At 35.8% G+C, this 20,518-nt stretch overlaps 3 protein-coding genes across 5 annotated transcripts; 1 reads left to right on the top strand and 2 right to left on the bottom strand.

Moving 5' to 3' along the window:
- Positions 1-1,202: 1,202 nt before the first annotated feature.
- Positions 1,203-4,603, top strand: LOC129895914 (uncharacterized). The gene is made up of 4 exons (XM_055971701.1): positions 1,203-1,518; positions 1,597-1,679; positions 4,121-4,176; positions 4,266-4,603. The coding sequence occupies exons 1-4, from the start codon at positions 1,347-1,349 to the stop codon at positions 4,342-4,344; spliced, it is 390 nt and encodes a 129-aa protein (XP_055827676.1). The 5' UTR covers positions 1,203-1,346; the 3' UTR covers positions 4,345-4,603.
- A 493-nt stretch (positions 4,604-5,096) lies between these two features.
- On the bottom strand, positions 5,097-12,037 carry LOC129894308 (extra-large guanine nucleotide-binding protein 3-like). 3 transcript variants are annotated; one of them, XM_055969934.1, is made up of 8 exons: positions 10,682-12,037; positions 10,461-10,598; positions 9,439-9,543; positions 9,142-9,327; positions 8,347-8,524; positions 7,370-7,605; positions 6,122-6,291; positions 5,097-6,021 (listed from the first exon to the last, which is right to left on the bottom strand). In XM_055969934.1, exons 1-8 carry the CDS (start codon positions 11,633-11,635, stop codon positions 5,457-5,459), a joined length of 2,532 nt encoding a protein of 843 aa, XP_055825909.1. In that variant the 5' UTR covers positions 11,636-12,037; the 3' UTR covers positions 5,097-5,456. The 3 variants fall into 3 exon arrangements, with proteins under 3 accessions (XP_055825909.1, XP_055825907.1, XP_055825908.1); XM_055969932.1 differs by having other exon boundaries at positions 7,370-7,623; positions 10,682-12,036; XM_055969933.1 differs by having other exon boundaries at positions 7,370-7,614; positions 10,682-12,036.
- A 501-nt stretch (positions 12,038-12,538) lies between these two features.
- Positions 12,539-20,205, bottom strand: LOC129896127 (uncharacterized). The gene is made up of 4 exons (XM_055971957.1): positions 19,748-20,205; positions 18,898-19,043; positions 13,027-13,145; positions 12,539-12,945 (listed from the first exon to the last, which is right to left on the bottom strand). The coding sequence occupies exons 1-4, from the start codon at positions 19,960-19,962 to the stop codon at positions 12,844-12,846; spliced, it is 582 nt and encodes a 193-aa protein (XP_055827932.1). The 5' UTR covers positions 19,963-20,205; the 3' UTR covers positions 12,539-12,843.
- Between the last annotated feature and the right edge of the window lie 313 nt (positions 20,206-20,518).

Below are 20,518 nucleotides of genomic sequence, written 5' to 3'. Positions count from 1 at the left end.
AATTAAATTTAATTGCGAACAACAATGTCAATTAATATAAGTAGATTAAATCACAAATAGTAGAAAATTTTCAAAAAACTTGGATGAAAGTACATGAAAAGAAATTGACATATATAAAAATAATAAGAAGGGTACATGAAAAATTGCGTTTTGTATGTTGAATTTAAATAATTCTAAGAATATTCTAAATAGGGGGAGGTAGATTCTAAACTTGGAATTTTTAAATATTTTATTCAATTTCAATTTTAAGAAGGAATAAAATTATTTAAAGTAGTATATTTTCTCTCCTACTCACCTTAATTAGGATCTAAAATTAACTTCATGCTTTTAATATAGTATAGATAAGGTTAATTTTTTTTTGTTTACGATAAAATAGAGGAAATGACAGTTTTATTTCCTGTGTTATTGCATAATTTCAGTTTTAATCCCTGTGTTATTTGACTATGCATATTTAACCTTCATTTATTTAAAGTGTGTGATTTTAGTCCTTGAAGTTAACAAAAGTTAACTATTTAACAAAATGATTATTTAATAATTTATAAAATAAACTAAAATAAAGGGTTGGTGATTTTAAATGCTTGAAGAATTATGCATATAAAATTAAAATTATATTTTATTCATTAGCTCCATTTTATTCAAATGTTCTATGCTCTTTTTTTATTCCTTAGCGACTCGTTCTTCCTCTCTTTTTCAATGGTTACTAATCAAGATTAAATACGATTATATTTAAGAATTTAATAGGTGGACATGCTTCTTAAGACTATCAATGGTGTTCTAACAACTTTCGCTCTTTAAAAAATTTAATATTTATTTTTTATTAAATTTAATTTTTTTTACCCACATAATTCTTCAAGCATTCAGAATTACCAATCCTTCAATTCATTTTATTTATATATTTCAAAATAATTATTTTGTTAAATAATTAACTTTTGTTAATTCCAAGGATTAAAATTGCACACTTTAAATAATTAAAGGTTAAATATGCAAACTGAAATTATGAAATAACACGAGACAACCATTTCCTCGATAAAATAAATATTGATTCCTTTTAACACATATATATTTTTTTTATTTTCTTTTAAAGATTAAATTCAACTACTCTGTCTCCTTTTTTTGGCGTGGTTATTAAAATCTAGCCTACCTTAAATTAAATTACAAATTACCCCATAAATACTTACTTCATATGGAGGATAGTTTAGTAATTTCCTACAGTAAGCCTCGATTAGATTTGAGAAGTAGCTTCTTCAAACTTGTCAAGTAAGAAGTACCGCTGTGTGAAACCAAAACCACCAAAATTCTACCATAAGAAGAATAACATCTTCAGAAGCAACAAAGATTCAGAGAAAATGGCGTTACAGTGGATGATTTTGACGTACGTAGTAGCAGCAGAGGCTGCCATAGCAATTCTCCTGACATTGCCATCTCCAAAAGCACTCAAATCTCGTTTCGTTTCCCTAATTTCACTCGCTCTTCAGCCTTCTCTATTCATAATCCCCTTTGCCGGTTTTCAGCTCCTTGGTAATAATTAATACCCTTTTTTCTGTCATCTATTGATTGGAAAATTATATGTAATTTGTTGTTTTTGTTTTTGATTAGATATATATTGGAAGAATGAGCATCGGTTGATGTGCACCGGTGAGATCTGTACTGCTGCTGAGAGAGACCGCTATGAGAGATCGGTAATTTTTCTCTTATATTTCAATTTTATAGGATTGCGTATATACAGATTAAACTGAAATTGATGATTATTAGGTCTAGCAGATACTAGTTTAGCACTGATTAACGAGTTGATTGTATTTGTGTTTTTCTAATTTTGTAAGCTGCCTGTTGGCAAAAGGTCTGCTTCATTCTCTTTGATGAGACCTAGAAATTGAGGAATTCTCAATATGTGATCCTTGCACTCTTATTGTTACTGAAGAAAACCTAAGGGGATTACACCATGGAATTATCTAGCTCTTCCATCCTCTTTTTGATTAATGTGTGTTGCTTTACACTGTTTTCTATTTTCTCCAAGCCTTATGCTTAAGTTTTCTTTGATAGAGTGGTTCACGAGGCCAAGAGTTGATGGGTTCTTATAACAATCTCAAGTTGCTATATAATAACAATTGAATTCATGGTCTAATATTTGAAAATATTTTATAGATTTCTTAATACAAATACAGAATCTGAACGAAAGCTATTGGATTTACGTGAATCGATACCTTATAGGCTAGGTCCACCTCGGTCAAGTTTCACTCTTTCTAGAATTGGATAGAGATATAGAATCATGCTGACATTTTCTTGATAACTATGTTTCCTGAATTATCTGACATATTGAGGTGTCTAATTTGCGAAGGACCTTAGATTTATTATAAAGAAGAATGGACAAGTTGTTGGAGATTGATGTAAGGATATGAGTAATAAAATGAACGTTATACATGATATTTGACTATCTGGTCATGTAAAGGGAGAATACCTTTTTAGGTCGGAGGATACTTGCTGATTCAACATAAAGAAGAAAACAACAAGGGAGTGATTTATCATCTACATTGACTCGTCCAAAATGCTCTTCAAATTGGAATTGGCTACTACTTCTTAGCGCTGCATGGTTGGTAGAAGTTGAAACATCCAAATTACTTCAACCGAATACAACACATATCCCACTGTACTATACCAATATACGTCACGTTGACACTTCTACATTGAATTAGTAAAAAGAGCGGCAATGTGATAAACTAAGATAATAAGTAAAATTGGCTTTTTGGTAGCTCCCATTAATCTATATAGTAAGTGGTATTAAAGGGAAAGTAACTTAGGGGTGTCTTCTTCATGGTTTTCACATGAACTTATTAGGGGTTGTACTAGTGCCAACTACAGTGAGTTGGTGACACAAAAACAGGAGCAACACATGCGCGATCAAGTGATGATGAAAATATGAGCCAATTGGGGAAAGGAATTTTCATCGCTTTGAAAAGTAGAAATTTCGGTAATCTGCTGACAAATTGAAGGAAACTAGGGGAGAAACCATACTTTGTTGTTGTTGTTCTTTTCCCATTAAGGGAAGTGGTGAAATTATTTCATCAATTTGATATCTATGTGTAAATGCGTCTAGGCAGAATGAAACCTTTAACTCAAAGGTCAATGAAGCACTTTGTTTGGACGGATGTTTTTTCATTTTTATTTTATCCGTTTTTGCCTTTCTACTTAATGGGGGAGTTTGCACCAATAAGGAAACACTTTGTGCCTTTTTAGAAATGTGCTGCTTACCTTTCATCTTTTTTGCCACTCGTCTATTTTCTTAATGTTGAGAATACTCGGACACAAACATTAACTAAGTGGTTATTCCAAGGATGAATTTACATGGTTGGTTCAGGGGCAGCTAGTCTCTCTTTTTTTTATTTGAATGTTTATATACAGATTGAGTTGGAAAAAAAGAATATACTGATTGAGCAAAAAGAAGTTTTATGTAAATATACGGAGTTGGGTTGAGCATCATGGCGGGAAACTAATCATTTGATGACTGCTATTAGCATGAAAGGCTTGCAAGCTTATTACTGTAACATCACTTCTTATTTCGTCTATCTGCATCCATGGATCAAATGCATTAGATCCACTTTGGTGGATCTGAATCGAATGATTGAGTTCAGTCTTAGCAATATAATCTACCTGATCCCAGATCCTTCAAAATATCAAGTTTAGATATATGAGAAACCATTTTCTACTGTATTTACTTTCCAAACTTGCTTTGAAATGCTTTACTTGAGCCGAGGGTTTTTTCGGAAACAGCCTCTCTACCTTCACAAGGTAGGGTATGGTCTACGTCCACACCACCCTCTCCAGACCCCACTTGTGAGATTACACTAGCTATGTTGTTGTAGAAATACGAGAAACCACAACCTTTAGAATGACATTTTAGGTTTTTCCTATTGCTCTCATAGATTGGTTCTAAGAGACATCATTCCAAGTATCCCCTTCACTTATAACTTGAAAGTACCGACATAACATATAAAGCATGAGTTGCACTTGTTCCCCGTCTTCTTTCCTATTTATGCGAAACGATACATCAGATCAGAGACAACAAAATGCATTTACCATTATGTTCTGGCTGTATAACTTCTCCGGTCTCCCAAATTTTATGCAGATCTACAAGGCTCAAAGAAATGCTATTCTGTGTGTAGCAGCATGCCTTCTGTACTGGTACATATGCATAATCCCTTGGGACCTTGTGTTTTGATGCAAAACAATATAATTTCAGTTCATTACAAAGTGCTTTTATGTGTTTATAGGTGTATCTATCGTGTCTGCAAGTACCACAAGGAGATTCAGAGAGTTGAGGTGGTGGAAAAGAGACTCAAAGACGAGTAGGTCTTTTAGGCTGCAGCTCTTCCAGTAGTATTTGAGATCTAGTTGTAGCATAGCTCAAACAGTTCCCTTAGTACTTTGTAATGTGATATGAATCTTGTGTTTCGCTTTGCTACTGCCATCTAATGGCATTGCTTTTGTTAGGTTTTTGTGTGCTCCTCCTCCACGAGGTGGTTCTTTTTTATTCGAAAAACATAAATGTAAGTGGTTGTTACCACAGTCACCTATATACATTCTACTACTATCTACTTTTATCTTCTCAGGTTTCTTGTATAATTACACTCAGTAATGCTGCGTTGGGACTAAAACAATTTTACAAGGTTACCAAAAAAATGAATCGATAAGAAATAAATACTAGGTATAAAATACTTTATGCTAGTAAAATTTACAGTATTAAATAATTTTATGTAAAAAAATTTGTTTCCGTTTTCAACAGTACAATAAAACGGCAAAAATCAACAGAGAGCGATAATATTTTTTGGATATATTCAGCAATTTTTGGTTATGGAAGAGAAAAAGTAGGCACTCCTTTCTTTTTTTTTAAACAGGAGTTTGGTGAAGATTGCAACATATATTGGCGTTTTGGTTACAGCATTAAACTCGGGACCACAATTATCTAATGTGCTCCCCTACTGCTATATCATAATAAAATCTTTTATATTTGTAATAATTCAGAAATCACTGTTATTTTTGTAAATAAGTCCTTGTAATTGATACAGTGAGTAAAATGGGCAGAGGTTCTATATAAACCAACGCAAAGGGAAAAACACTCTTCATTTATAACTCAAATAGCTGAGACATTTACAAGAAAAGAGAGTCCAAAGGCTGCTCTACATTTTTACAAGCTATACGGAACTAAGGATCAAACCGTCATCCATTTCAATTACGAACTGATTCATCGAATCAGCTAAATCAATTCAAATGAATTCAATGATTGTCTCAATCGTTAAAACGAAATGCTATACTCCTTCCTTCCAGTAAGTTGAAGTTCTGAATGGATGTTGTGGAACCACTAGAAAAGCACAGGGGCTGCAGATTTTTCATGACAAAACCAAGTGGCATACTGATATGTCATTCTTCCAGTAACAGACAGACCAAGATCATTTTTGCTGCACTCATGCAGTAAAATCGGTTTCTGTACTAGAGTAAGAATCATCCTCGGCCATGCAATACATCCTTTTCTTCTCTTCCTCCCACATTAGAACTTCCCGTACATACCTAAATGCTTCATTGACAGATGAACGTTCAAGTGCTCTGGTTGGCCAGATAAAAAGTTTTTTACCTGTGATTGAAGCATAGAGCTGTTTGAACTTAACAGCAACATAATAATATGCTTGATTTGCCAGGGCTTGATTATTTTGTCGATGTCTGAAAGGTCTAAAGTCATGAAACCAATCACAGACTGTCAAAGGAACTTGGTTGATTTTATCCTCAAAGCTATCATATTTATTTAGGAGCAGCACGAAAGAAGCATCGTTGAAACTACCATGTCTAACCAAACTCTCAAATACATCTCTGCTTGCCAACATTTTATTTTCGGAGATACCATCACCTCGGGTCCACTCCAGGTCATAGTCACTCAAGGCCACACAAAAGACTACAACTTTGACATCTTCAAACATTTCAAGCCATTTGCCACTATCATGGACTCCCTTGGAGCTGATACGGATCAATTGATACCTAAAGGAAGACGGACAGAAGAAAGCAAATGATTACTGAGGGGCCATGAGTACGAGTCAAATTTTATCAAAACCAATATTAGCCATGCAAAAAGAGTTACTTGTTCCAAGAAGGTTGGCTTTCTAAGTCCTCGCCATAGATCTCAGACATGGGGCTGTGATCATCAAATGAGAATTCAAGGGAAGCAAGTCCATTGCTAGGAGTCACCCCTTCAGCATATAAAATGTCTTTTTCTGAAGGTTCATACTCATTACTAGATATCTCGAGGGCCTGGCAAAAGTAAGATAACATATTGACCAGCAGAGACAAAGCTAAAGTTCAAGAAAAGCATTATCAAAGATGAATATAAAAAGTTAGTAACATCTAGCAAGCAATTACAGAACCAAAAAGAAATTTACAAAACCCTTAAAATATCAATAGCACTGACAATGAGAATATTGTAAGCAGATTAGATTGGAAGATAATTTCTAAAGAAATGTACTTTAACAATCATTTCAAACCTAAGTAGCCTTTATTATCAGATATGTAATACTTTCTTTGAGATGACTCGAAGTTGTTTTGCCCATTATCACTGTAATTCAGTGTTTATGCTTTACACAAAGTAAGCTACATTTCACACAATGAGCAGTAAAAACCATAAACTTCAGGTGACCTGTTTACTGGAGTGTATTTGCTGGGAACCCATTGCCTCTATCATGTCAGGAAATATCGACCTTATTATTAAATGGTGACATCTGGACCTTCTTGTGAAAGGCCACCCTAACTTGTTTGACATTATAAATAGTAGTGAAAGCTATAATAAATGTTAATTTTGTTTGGTGAGTAAATAATAACTTAAAAATATTAGGTAAATTCCTGATGCTATTAATAGTCGAAAAAACGTGCATTATCAGCTTCCATTCCTCAAAATAAAATCAATTAATAAAACATCAACCCAAATAAATTGTGTAGCTAACAACTAGATATCATTTTTTTTTCTTTGATTTATGCTTTGTAACTTGATTTAGCACAAACTACTACTAGTTGATTACTCAGTAATTCAGAGCTGGATGTACTAATACTGGGCCACTCACAAAGGTATTCACTCTTCAATTTCCTTCATCATACCAAATGATTCATTTACATCATATATTCGAATGTGTATTTCTTTTCATCCTTACAAATATTTTAACAATGTTTACTCATTTTCATCCAAATGCATTTAACATATACTTAAGACCTTACTCCATGTCCACATCACGTCTCGCGTCCTAAATTGCCACCCCCAAACCAAATGCTATTCAGTAGTTGCAGATGCCATCTTTTTTACGGAAACCCAAAGTTAAATCATAGTATAAACAAGGTATACCTGATCCAGGAAATAGTTAGCAGTATCGGGAAGAAAATGCAGTTCACCCCTTCTCTTGTATGTTTCCTGGATGGCAGGGTCTCTCCAGATCTCATCTACAACTGGAGCATATTCACGTGTAGCAGCAGGAAAGAAAGCATCTAAATCTCCCATAGCTATGATTTCCAGTAACCAATCAGAAAAATGTTTTACTCTTTGATTGATTGAGTAGATGCAGCGCTTGCTCCCATCAGTTCCTGTTTCACCTGAATTAACTTTACAGTATTCACACAACAATAAAATATTAAGATATTGCCCACATGATATATAGCCATCAAGGAGAGGATGTCGTTGTGCTTATAAACAGCTCACACAACACGGACAGATAGGTAAATACACACGTGTGTATATTTTATATATATGTATATGTAGACAGAGGGGGTCAGTGAAACTGTGTATATTTTATAGTAATGTTTCCCCAAAACATTTGACAACCTAAGTTGAAAAAGGAGTAGGATAATTCATTTAATGCTTCACTTAAGGAATATGCTACTTAATTAGCCCTTTGAAGATTGTGCCAATCAACCACCTAGGATCCATTGGTCAACCCATGACGAGCCAACTTTGACATTAAATAAGGGTCATATCCTATCCTTTAAGAACATAACAAGGATGAAAATATACAGAACCAGACCTCAAACCCAGTCTTCCCTACGTGTATACTACACAGTCAAATCAGAAACAAAGCAAACATAATCTTTCTCTTTATAAGCATGCACCTGAAGTAGTAGGAAAAAAATCTATCTGCATGTGCCCTTCCTCTACTTGTCATTTCTAAAACAATGCATTTACCAATTTGCTTCCTTATTTATCAAAAGTAGCTACGCTTTGCAGGCCTTAATTTTTGTCAACTCAAAAATAAATTAGGATTACAAGAATCCAGCATGGGTTCAACTCAAGTTGGATTAGGTTCAACAATCAAGGAGTGACTAGAATACCTGGTAAAAGATTTTCTCTCTCCAAATCAGAAGCTTCTTTATCCATTAATGCCTCCTCCTCAAAGTGCTCTCGCCCCTCGAGCAAAACGCTAAGGTATCTATAGATGTTTCTTTGAATGGTAAGCTTGATATTCTGTACCTCATCAACTGTGAATTTGCTTTTAGACATAAACTTCACCTGTTGTATTGAAAGAGGTTGAGGATACAATTGATTAAGAAATCACCATGGAAAAAAATTACTAAGGTTTTGTAACAGTAGCAAATAGGCAGTTTCCAGGTTCGAACATGACAGTTATGCAGGAAAATGATAGAAGCAACCATTAAAATTGGTCTGTGTTCCACTAGAATGAAAATGTTCCCTAGATAGTACTCCAGATGATCCACCAAGATATGAACCGTTGAAAAGAAAACTCAAAAAAAATCAATTAGAGCGCAATTTACCAAGTAAGAAGGAAGGCGCTTTTACTTTGAATTTTGGATTGAAAGGAAAAGAGTCTGTTTCAGTGTGTATATTCAAAAAAAAATTAGTCTCAAACTTAATGATAAATGCAATTACCAACTTGTAACTTGTAATATGATCAAAAAGTAGTACTACTAATTTCCTTCAAAAAGAAGGAACAAGAATAAAGAATCCTTTGTTTTAAGCTTTCTTCTCAAATAAGCTATCTGATATATTATGAGTAATGAAGAAAGGCCCTCACTTAAAGAGCATCATAGAAAACTGCAAGCTTCTTATCAAGGAATTTCCTACCAATTTATGTTAATAATCGAACATATATAATTATGAATGCAGACCTGCTTAAAAATGGTGCTTGTCCCGGATGCTTCCAACCCAAACAACAAAAGTTTCTGTACTCTACCATGCTCCAAATACTCAGGTATAGACCCACCTGAAAAAGCAGTTGCATCTTCTTTTGGCCCGTGAATATTTCCAGGTGGAACAGGCAATGAAAACAATGAACAAATGAAACGAGTAGATGCCTGCCTAACAAAAAGTATAGCTGTAACTAATTAAATGTAAACATAAAATATTTTAATAGATCACAATTGCACTCAATTGGAGAATTTTACTTAGAAGGATTACGAGAGAACCTTTCCCCATATATTTCCTCTAATGTTATTTTGACCTTCTTCCTCGTAGGATCCATCCTCGTATACCCAAAAGTGAGTACCTCGTTGACACTGAACCTTGGCTAACTGAAAAAAGAGGAAAGATTTCAGCACAGGTAGATAGGTTTTCCATTCTTATAAGTCATCATCATCTTTATAAATTTTATCTGAATTGATTTCCAGAATGCAATGTGAACCCAGGAATCCAGTATTGAACATCTCGAAACCTCTAATTCAGGGTCGCTATATAGGAAAATATTTTTTTGAGCAAAATTAATTAGTATATCATTACTTAAGTGCATCCTTCAAGATGGAAAATGTTGAAACTCATTAAAAAGATGAGGCCTAGCTTTGCTAATACAATGAGTGGGAGGGCAAGGCTAAAATGGGTTCGAACTCTTCCAGCCTCTCTCGCTTTCTGCGAAAACTAAAAAGATGCTACTTCAACTGCATCACTTAAAGTTGCAGGCTTGCAGCTTTCATGTTTCATGTCAGTCCAATACATGACAGTCTTAAACCTTCCTTCAACAACAACACTCTTCAAGCAAGCACATAATTCTTCTGCGCAATACACCAATAGAATCCTACATGCGTCAGAATGGTCAAAGCTGGCGCCCAGCAAAATTTGATTCCAATAATCATATGTCAAGCTTCAAACCTCAGAAAATAAGTGATAACTTAAATAAATTTAGAAACTTCTACAAACTATAGAAACAACAATAAGATCTGTTGAACACTCAATTTCAGAATCTCTTTTTTTTTTAATTACAAAAATGCTGTCACCCAGATTAATTCCAGAATCTCTAATCAACAAGGAAAATCGACTAAAGCTATAAACATGGAATCCATGATAGAATGATCCAATGGGCAACAGACTAACTTCAGAGAGTATTTCTTAACCCATATACTTAAAAATAGGACTGAATATCTAATCACATGCGCAAAATGGAGAAAACACATGCACCAGAAAATTCTGAATAATCCAATATTCCAATTTACTTTACCTTCAGAACCCTGAACTCAACCTTTGTAATCTCACGGCCATTGATGAACACTTTTGTATTTCCTTTACTAGCATCAATCTGAAGCTTACCACCCACATTCAGTTTTGAACTTATTATCCTATCCGGCTTCTCTCCCTCCTACAATAAGAAAACATGTAAAATGAAATACCAAAAGATTCCACAAATTCAGAAGAGGACAATAAAAACTGCTCGGTGCTCACCTTTCCCCAAAGCCCTGAATCCTTGTCATACCAATACTTTCCAGGTCTCAACTTCTGTGGTGGCATTGCACATCCGAGCAACTCTACCAATTCTTCCTCCCGCAATGGCCTTCCATTGACCCACACCTGCTCAGGTTGAATTTGGTTCGCCAAGCACTCACTCTCTGCCTTCATTATCTGCTTGACTTCCAATGGACTGCAGACTTTCGCCAGCAAACGCGAACACTTACCCAATTTCTCTCTGTTAGCCTCATTAATAGGCTCTCCTATGCATCCCACACATTTCCTACCCTCTGGCATTGAGCCCATAGACTTAAGCAAACAGTTTCTACAGTACCTAGCCCCACACACAATGCAAAACTCTCTCTCCCTTAACCTATTCTTCTTCCCACACCTACTACATACCCGAATCCTAACCTTAACCCCTAGAGTATCATTTTTTCCATCTTTCTCCCCTACCGGCAAAGACATACCATCAATATAATCAGACCGCGGCGAATTATAGTCATTTCTATCTACGCTATTATATTGATCATCATCATACTCATATTCATTCTCAGCATTTTCATCAATATCAAAATCCGGAACATTACCACTATTGTTCAAGTCCGAAAGAGACTGATCTGTCGGGATTTTACTTTCGGATTCCGAGCTGGAATTGATGCGTAGCCTTGAAGCCGAACTGGAACTTCCGCTACTGTTTTTCTTCATGTGCAGAGCAAATTTGGAATGAACAGACGGTACCTTACGGTATTTGGGAGGTTTTGGGAGGGTAGTTTGGGAAGACAGTGGATCAACTACAGGAACAGGAAAATTTAACGGAGGACCTTTATACTCAACAGCGATGGAGTAGTCGAGTTGTTCATCGTCCGGCAAGGGAGCTCCGGCCGGCAACATTCTCCGGAGAAGATCTTGCCAAGCGTCGGAATTCGAATCAGCGAATGGCTCAGTCATGTGGGAATTCAGTAGGTAGAAGAAGGAATTTGCAGAGTGTGAAATGGAAATGGCGACATATTTGGTTTGGCAAATTGGTTAGGTTTGATTTAGGGTGCACGTAACTGAAATGAACAATTAAGACGGAGAGAAGGGATGAACTGGGAAAGGAGTAAACACAGGACGGTGGCCAGGTGGGCGTTTGTTTTGAAAATTAAAAGCAATATTAAACTACTAAAAGCAGCCTACATGCTCTCTGCGAGTCACCAGTAAACAGTAAAGACTCATCTAATTAACAGCGTCCTTTTTTAGTTTGCCAACTGAGCATCGACTAATCTAAATTTGTCCCCAAAAGCTTCACTTTATCTATTAAATTACAATGGGTGTCCTTCTGTTTTCTATACCAACAATAACCTAATCAGGAACTACAAAAAGAAATGAATTATTGACAGTATATAATGTCTTTGCTTATGAAAATGATATGTTGTAGACTAAGCCAAACTCACTCTTATTCGTCCACGTACTTGCCTTTCCTTTCATCTCTCATTTACAAACCCAATTGATATTTTCAACTCTTTGAGGATGGTGATCTCGTCTTTTACCTTTCCAAGATTTGTCCAACGGTTTTCATCATAGTACATTATTTCTTCAATTGACCTAAAGGGGATGGTTAATTCCACGAAAAACTACAAAAGTTTGTCTTCATCTACTTGTAAGACCCTTGTCTGTATTATAAATGAGGACAAGTTCTTGAATTTTATAAGTGGATCTAACAATTGTTTTTATCATGCAACAGGACACCAGTTCAAGACACCATTCCTTATGTAGTCGACATTGGAACCTAGCAAAATGTTGTGACTCGGTCGTATCGACTCTACTACACAAATCAAACGGAACTCGTAATTAAGTCGGTTTGGACACAAATTGTAACAAATGATTGAAATTATCATCAGTTGGAACAACGCATGAGTTAATTCGCTCTCAAATCCAAGATGTTACTGTCTTAAATTTAAACAGAATTCTAAGTAAAACGATTACTTTGCTATGCTTTATGAGAACGGACAAGCAGGAACACTGCACAAAAAAATCCAAGCCAGCAAAGTCTTTTGAAGCAATTGTTTCTTCACTTGACATAACTGGGAAGGTTCTACATAAAAAGGTGATGTGTTCCCAGAATACCAGCAGACAAATTGGATACCGAACAAACTGATACTAAGATCGCTACCCTTTCAGTAGAAGGAGATGCTGTACAGGAGCTTCCGTCGGTGCTGTTTCTCAAAATTATTGATGATATCATCAATTGTATCCTCCCAATTTTCAGTCGCATCAAGCTGCAGTGCAAACTTATACTGTTAGTGAGAGACGAAGCAAAATTAATTTTGTGATAATTTGAAGAACCACAAACCACATACTTCTTGACACAAAATCAAAGCTTGACGACCTCCAATTGCTGCCTCTTCATGGTTATCTTTTACTTCTAAATTGATTACAAGAACCGGCTTCAAGAGAACTTGGTTTCGGTTATGAAGGTCTGCATTATCAGACCATGCTCAAAATAATTATGCTTGATATCCAAAAATAAATGGAAAAAAAACTCATAAAAAAATGTAAGCAGACCAAGTTTCAAATTATTCAGCAGAATACATGATGTTCAAACTTGAACTTCAAGTGAGGAAACAGCCATGATTATAGGAGCTCTTGCCAATGTAGAAAGCTTTTCGCCATCATAGAATTACAAGACGGGTGTACCACAACACAGAATGAGAACAATTCTAGGCAGCTCTTAAGGAATATATAGGATGGATTTGGTACAAGAATCTATATGAAGGAAGATCTTGCTTTTGATAAGACAGAGACATTTTGCTATACCATGTGTTTGCAACAAATTTTAAATAAATGGAAAATAAATCAACCATAAATAAAATTTGAAGAAACAAGAATAATTTATTCATAAAACAATATGGATACAATTTTGTTCCTCCCTTGATTCTTCTATCATAAGATTTATCCATGATTTGAGGGCCGTTAGTGGCGTATTTCTCGAACTAGGAGATTTAGATTTGATCTCTTTATAAATATTCCATGAATTTGCCGAATATTCGAGATGCCTTTTCAAGGGAATATAATACCCTTTATATATGCATGATTTAGATTTAAGGTAAAGTAGCCTCCAAGTAACCCTAACTGAAATACGACTCGTCTTGTAGAGTCCTACAAAATTTTGATGTCTACACCATGATTCAGCAAGTGTGGAACAATTGATTCATTTAATAAAAACTTAAGCAGAAACAGTACCATAGACCCTGGAACAGCACAAGGGAACATAGGCTCATGTCATCATCAACCAATCAACTATTCTCAATCCAAAACTAGCCGGGGTTGGCAATATGAGTCTTTTGTGTCACTCTCTTGCTTTTTATTTGACATATTTCATTGAAATAATACTATTGTGAGACGAATGACAGCATAGCCTCACCCCTGTTCTTTTAATAGTATTGGTCTCGCAACCGCTCTCTTTGCTAGAGAACTACTTATTGCATTTCTCTACCGCAGATCTTCTATGTTTCAGCCGTTCTCTGTGTTATATTTTCATCTATATCTTATTCTCTTGGAAGAATTAACCTAGGTATCTGAAACATCGGCATGTAGACCCCACAATCCCATCTAATCTCATTTTACCTTTGTTCTCTTTATAAGATCTTAACTACTTATTTTGGATAAAAACCTGATGAGAGCTAAACTTATCTTCGTATATTCAATCTTACTTCTAATTATCCTAAAACCTTCTCTAGAATACTTCTCTACTGTTCTAACTAATTATTGACACTCTCACTAGGATTTTCAGTTAACACAATATCATCTGCAAACACCACGAACAATGGATGATGGAACATCATTTGATATTCTATTGCCTATTGGTTAGCACATCCATAGTTATAGTCAACAAGTACTAAATTTAGGTAGGTCTCTAGTGTAACCCACCATTACTAGAAACTCCTCTGTATCTCTCTCTATTCTTCTCACACTTGTAACTATTCTCTTGCATATTATTTTAAGGCATTTATAAAAGTAATCATTTCTTCTCATGCACCTATCAAAAGATTTGTCTTGAGACTTCATCATATGCTTTCTCTAGGTCCAAGAATATCACATGGAACCCTTTTTTCCCTTGGTAAGAGAAAATATAGCATCTCCTAGGATAAATTTTACTAGCTACGCCACATAAACCCCGGAAGGAAAAGAAGAAAAAAGAAACACATACAAAAAGAAAAGAAAAGGGAAAAAAAGAGGAAGGATGCCAAGATAATAACACTGTAATTTCTCGTCTAATTACAGACTATCCAACATTAAGAAACTCTAAATGCATTGTGAAGTAAGAATTTGTAAAACATCCTAGCTTATATCTTCCCTGGTCAAGAAACAGAAATTATTTGGGACGGAGGGACAATCTTTTCCAAGATGAGTAAACATAGTAAGAGTACTGCATCCACCATTGGCAAAATCACTTCATACAGCAACTCCTTGAGATTAAATTACATGGCCAGTAGCCAGGAAGACCCTGGCCCCTGATCTCTCTTGAATCTCCAAACTACTTTCCTTACTCTCCTACTGTAATGACCTTGAGGGTGATTTTCGTAAATTTGTACAAAACACGCGTGAACAGTAACACGCGTGAACAGTAACACGCGTTAACAGTAACTTTTTGGGCAGAAAATGCCCCTTTCTTCCCATTTCAATATTGTTTTCAACATTTGTTTGAGTTCTTGAACTCCTTGAGGTGATTTGAGAAGAGATTTTCGAGGCAAAGTGTTGGGTAAGTGATTTTTGACCTAAAACCTTCCTTTTTCATTAAGTTTTTGACGATTTTAACTCTTAAATTTTAGTTTCAAACCCCAAAAATCCTTGTTTCTTCCCTAATCCGAATTTAAGGAAAATTGTGATTTCCAACTCGTTTTGAGCTCTATTTTTATGGGTTTTTCAACCATGAGTTCCTTATTACCAATAGAATGGGATTGTTCAATAAATTTACAGATTTGACCCTTTTCGAAAATAGTTAATTTTTGAACCATTTTACCTCCGGTTCCAAAACCTATCAATATGGGTGTCATTGGACTCCTTGTGACGTGTATGTTTCATTGTTGATAGTGGATTTTCATTCCGGGCGCTGAATTCGAGATTTGCTTGTCCGGTGGAGGTATTTGAGTGCGGTTTCGGCAATTGAGGTAGGTTTGGCTATCTTTCTTTGAGATTGAGATGGGGTAATTAGTCATTCATATGTTATAGACTTTGGGATGGGGTTGTAGTATGAGTTGAGAATGTTATATATATTGTGATGTCCGTGTGGAGGCTTATTTATTAATGTGTTGCCGTGACGGGATTTATTTGTATTACATAGCCCGTGGGGGGGCCTTATTTGTTATCTTATTTGCTTTGAGAGCATGTGAATTATGATTTGCCTAAGAGAGAGGCTTGAGTATATTATTTGACTTGTGATGCCGCCTGAGAGATTGAGTTGGGGTTTTTGAGCATACTTGGGTATTGAAATATTGTTGAGAAAGGGGTGAATATTTAAATGAAAGTGTGTTCTTCCCATTACTATTTATTGAGGGTGAATATCATGTGTAGGTTATGTTTTGAGAACTTTGAACCTTATACCACATGTGAGTTGATTATTACTTCCATGCATATGTGTTTTGATGCATTCATCCTCATTCATCATATCATGAAACATGGGAAGTTGAGAAATATGGAAATTCTTTTTGAGAAAGAAAATGAAACACCTTTAAACCTTTGTATCTTGAGTCCCTGACCGAGGCAGTTTTCCGGCAGGGTAGTGGATGCATTGTGATCCCAACCTTTGTATCTTGAGTCCCTGACCGAGGCAGTTTTCCGGCAGGGTAGTGGATGCATTGTGATCCTAACCTTTGTATCTTGAGTCCCTGACTGAGGCAGTTTTCCGGCAGGGTAGTGGATGCATTGTGATCCCTTGACCACGAGGAGGTGGCAAGGATAATGAGATTGAGGTATATGGTCTGCGAGACCCCCATGGGTCCTGCTTGGTAGCACAGCTCGGCAGGTGTATACGACAGGCTGTGCGACAGTCTTGATTCCACCGTACCACCACATCATTGCATCATCATATTGCATTGCATTGCATTGACATTTGTGCTGCTTGAATTATTTGATTAATTGTGATTATGAGTTGTTATTATACTTTATTCGTGCCACTATATATATAAACTGGCGGCACCGATGCCGAAGTGGGACTATTCTATATGCAGGTGGAAGCGTTCCTTAGTTTATTTCATAGGTTTGATTAATTCCTTATACTCAGTCAGCTAAAACCTACTGAGTACATGTGAATTGTACTCACCCCTACTTCTGTGTCCCTTTTTGATGCAGATACTAGTCGGGGTACCCCACGTGGCAGTTAATATTCTAGCGGATTGTGTAATTCTCAGATTAGTGGTGAGGTCCCAGAATTCGGATCGTCACTAGTCTATCTTTATTTTTCAGTCTTTTGTATCATTCAGAGACTTATGTTGTATCTTCAGATTCGAAGCTTGTATTAGATGCTCTTTATACTTATGACACCAGGTTTTGGGATAATTTCTTCATTGTTTTTTTTTTCTTTTTATTTAAATCGTGGAATCACTTTCCCCTTTAGGAGTCTTGTATGAATTTTATTTTTAGGGTTACACATCATATTGGGTTTTGAGATGTGTGCCATCATGACCTCAGTTTTTGGGTCGTGACACCTACCACCATCATTATTCTATATCGAGGTTTTACTCAGAAATAGATGGTAAAACTAGTGGCTTAGGCTGCTACTCTATTTTTCTTTTTGCCTACGAAAAGCATGACAGGAATACCTCTGCAAGAGATAACCATATTGAAGTTCTCCTCACCCCAAATGTCCAACTGTCCAAGTCATAATCTACTGCAACTGGAGAGCATTTTTGACCAATCTTCACCTTCACTATGTAAATACCTTGCAATTGCAGGGATATCATTTGACAACTTGGCTTTGTACTGTATGTGTCTATTCAAAGGTTGTTATGAGCATTACGAATTATTCCTCAGATGCTCCATGGCTATCTATCAGCTAGTTTCAAAATGGGATGCTGTATAAAGGTAAGTAGTCAAGTAAAGTTACCGCTCTTCGAATTTGGGGAATTACAGATTTTGTAATTATCTCTTGTAGCACTGGCTCAACACAAGTTTCCCATTTATAAAATATTGCATTAATTTTATCAAAAAGAAAAAAGTTCACATTCTTCGACGATGAAGGTTTGGAGATGTAATAAAATAAGGCTTCATTTGTTTGCACGTAATGGGGGTCTGAATCTGAATGATTCAGATCTAAGCCCATTAAATGCATTTGTTTTTTCTTAAAAAATATCTCTTAATAGGACTGAGTACATCCGACAATCTGTGAAGAAGTCTTAATACGATTCAGACTTTAAAACTCACGTTTTTATTTCTCTCTCTCAAACTCACGCTTTATTTTCTTGTTTTCTTTCTCAAAGCAACTTCCATCTCTTTCAACTATCAATAATCAACCTAATTTTTCTCTTGAACCAATAAATTATCAAATCCCCTTCAGATATTCTCGAATCTAATTCTCCATCTTTATTCCGTATTTTTAATGCTAGTTTTCAATTGCGAAATTAGAGTCTAAAAAGACCAACAAGATGTTTACAATTTAAGCCAAACAAAGAGGAAATAAAGCGCCCAAAATTTTGTGAGAAAATAAAGAGAAAGAAGAGCACTCAAAGTAGATATTCTACCCTCGGCAAGTAAGTTTCATTCTGAATCTTTTAGTTACGAAATCCAACAGCCTCCTCTTTTTAAATATGTTTTGAATAAAGATCAATGGTTAATTAATTTCTTATTTAAATTATATATATGTGATGTTTAAATATAAATAAATTATGCACATTCAGATGTTGAAAAACAAACTATCTTAAGCATTTAGTGTCAGACCTAGAGACAACATCTTAATCATTCAGATATGCATTCAGATTGAAACGTCTAAGTCCTAATGAAAAAAAATGAGGCCTAAGTCTGACCCAAGGCCTAATATTAATCTTTTTTTTACCTTACTAATGTGCTACCCAATTCATAATATCAATCTTTTTTCTTGACCTTAATAATGTGCAATTTTTTTCAACTCCATTAAGCAAGCTGATAGAAAGAGCTCATTTAAGTGGAACCCTCTAGTAGGATTCTCGATCCATCATTTTCGAACAAAACGTAAATGCGAAATGAGTATTACCAACCTTCAAGCACCAAATCAAAAACTTTTTCTTCAAATGTAATTACAACATCAAAGGGACCATCAGTTGCATTTTCCTGCCAACGTTGAGGTGCAAGTTTTACACCCAAGTTCCTTTTCAGCATAGGCAATATTCCATTTCGTTTGTACCTGGAAATTGAAACTGAGGTTCAACCCCTAATCCAAATTAAAACAAGAGGATTCTGAAAATAAAGAAATATTTGCCAACAATTATAGGTATAATTGCCACTTCATAGTATAAAAACACAGTGAAGGTTGTGACTTTTGTCCTGCAAAGGAACACGCCACATTTTTATAGCTTTGAACATCTTGAGGATTTTGTATTCCAAAACATGCAACTTTACCCATATTCAAAAGTCAAAAACTTAGTAAGAGCTGAAATTTATCCCCAAGAACAAAAAGAACTCTCAATACACATGAAAATCCTGTTACAGGCTCCCTATCTCATTAGAAATAATGATAGACACACTCACCCTAGAAAGAAACCTCCAATGCAGGCTAAAAGACGAGAAGTTAAGAGTAAGATTTATAATATGAATGCCCATACGCTTCGTCAGCTTGACCCACAACAGTCCCTTGACCAACTCCAGGTGGTTACATTAAGTCCTCCTATTTTATTATCCATTAAGGTGAGGAAACTAGAACAGGAAATTAGGCACCCAAAAACTTCAAGAAGATCATCCAAATCCTAACAGAGGGAAATTCCTTAACTCGCTAAGTTCAGCGCAAATAACAGTCACTACACATAATTAGGGCTATCTAACTGAATTGGGGGACACACACAATTTTAACCACAACCAGTTCCAAGAAGCAGAAAGACAAATTTGGCTTACAGTTCGAGGTCTTTGCGGCGGAGGTCATCGAACATCTGCTTATAAGGAGTACCGAAGTCGTAGACATTGGGTTCCCTAATAGAAGGACCCGGAAGCTTCACGTGTTGCCCAGTGCCGTATGAGGCCACATCAAAGCCCTCCCTTTTCAGTAGAAAATGGGCCTCCATGCTCCGATTCTGGTTAGACGAGCACACCATTGCATACCGGAGCTTCATAACTGATTCCGACAGTGATTCACGGCTTAATACTCTTGTATTCCAGATGAAACAAATTCGTCGATAGCTACACGTTCTGGAATTTGCGCCTGCGTCCTGTAGAAGAATAGAGCTTCAATAGGTGATACTTGAGCAGAGATTTTAGCAGAAAGAGCAAAGGTGTTTTTCGTGAGTGAAACAATATAAGTAAATTGCTTCGCCCCGTTAAATGCTGATGAGACCCCTTTTACCTTCAGAGTCACCGAAAAATTTCACAGTATTATTACCACAAATTGCGCTATTACACTTTTGGTCCATAATTTTTAGTTTTAATAAATTATGTGTTATAAAATAAATCAACTTGACAAAATGAATGAGAGAGTAAATAGGAGAACAGAAGAGGAAGTAAAGCAGAAGGATTGCCGTGTATCTATATTTCTGTGCGGCTGTGTGTATACATGTTTGTTGCCAAAGTTGGCAATATATATGCAGAAATGGTGAGCAAATTGCCAAGAAAAGGTGGACAATTTGCCCAAGTGGACATCCACATCCACTGTTGTAAGTGGACATCCATATA

This window comes from Solanum dulcamara, chromosome 7 (assembly GCF_947179165.1).
Source record: "Solanum dulcamara chromosome 7, daSolDulc1.2, whole genome shotgun sequence".
Taxonomy (NCBI): domain Eukaryota; kingdom Viridiplantae; phylum Streptophyta; class Magnoliopsida; order Solanales; family Solanaceae; genus Solanum; species Solanum dulcamara.
The sequence above is the reverse complement of the archived record's forward strand: the minus strand, read 5'-3'. Positions and strand labels throughout refer to the sequence as shown.

What these genes read in the sequence shown, in the direction of transcription:
- LOC129895914 (XM_055971701.1), top strand. Translation starts at nt 1,347, where the DNA reads ATGGCGTTACAGTGGATGATTTTGACGTACGTAGTAGCAGCAGAGGCT. An exon ending in TGCCGGTTTTCAGCTCCTTG is followed by an intron (nt 1,519 to 1,596) that starts GTAATAATTAAT and finishes GTTTTTGATTAG; the next exon opens with ATATATATTGGAAGAATGAG. An exon ending in GAGACCGCTATGAGAGATCG is followed by an intron (nt 1,680 to 4,120) that starts GTAATTTTTCTC and finishes AATTTTATGCAG; the next exon opens with ATCTACAAGGCTCAAAGAAA.
- LOC129894308 (XM_055969932.1), bottom strand. Translation starts at nt 11,635, where the DNA reads ATGACTGAGCCATTCGCTGATTCGAATTCCGACGCTTGGCAAGATCTT. An exon ending in TTGAGTTCAGGGTTCTGAAG is followed by an intron (nt 9,544 to 10,460) that starts GTAAAGTAAATT and finishes CTCTTTTTTCAG; the next exon opens with TTAGCCAAGGTTCAGTGTCA. An exon ending in GAGGAAATATATGGGGAAAG is followed by an intron (nt 9,328 to 9,438) that starts GTTCTCTCGTAA and finishes TTTGTTAGGCAG; the next exon opens with GCATCTACTCGTTTCATTTG.
- LOC129896127 (XM_055971957.1), bottom strand. Translation starts at nt 19,962, where the DNA reads ATGAAGCTCCGGTATGCAATGGTGTGCTCGTCTAACCAGAATCGGAGC. An exon ending in CGCCGCAAAGACCTCGAACT is followed by an intron (nt 19,044 to 19,747) that starts GTAAGCCAAATT and finishes TTCAATTTCCAG; the next exon opens with GTACAAACGAAATGGAATAT. An exon ending in CTTTGATTTTGTGTCAAGAA is followed by an intron (nt 12,946 to 13,026) that starts GTATGTGGTTTG and finishes TTTGCACTGCAG; the next exon opens with CTTGATGCGACTGAAAATTG.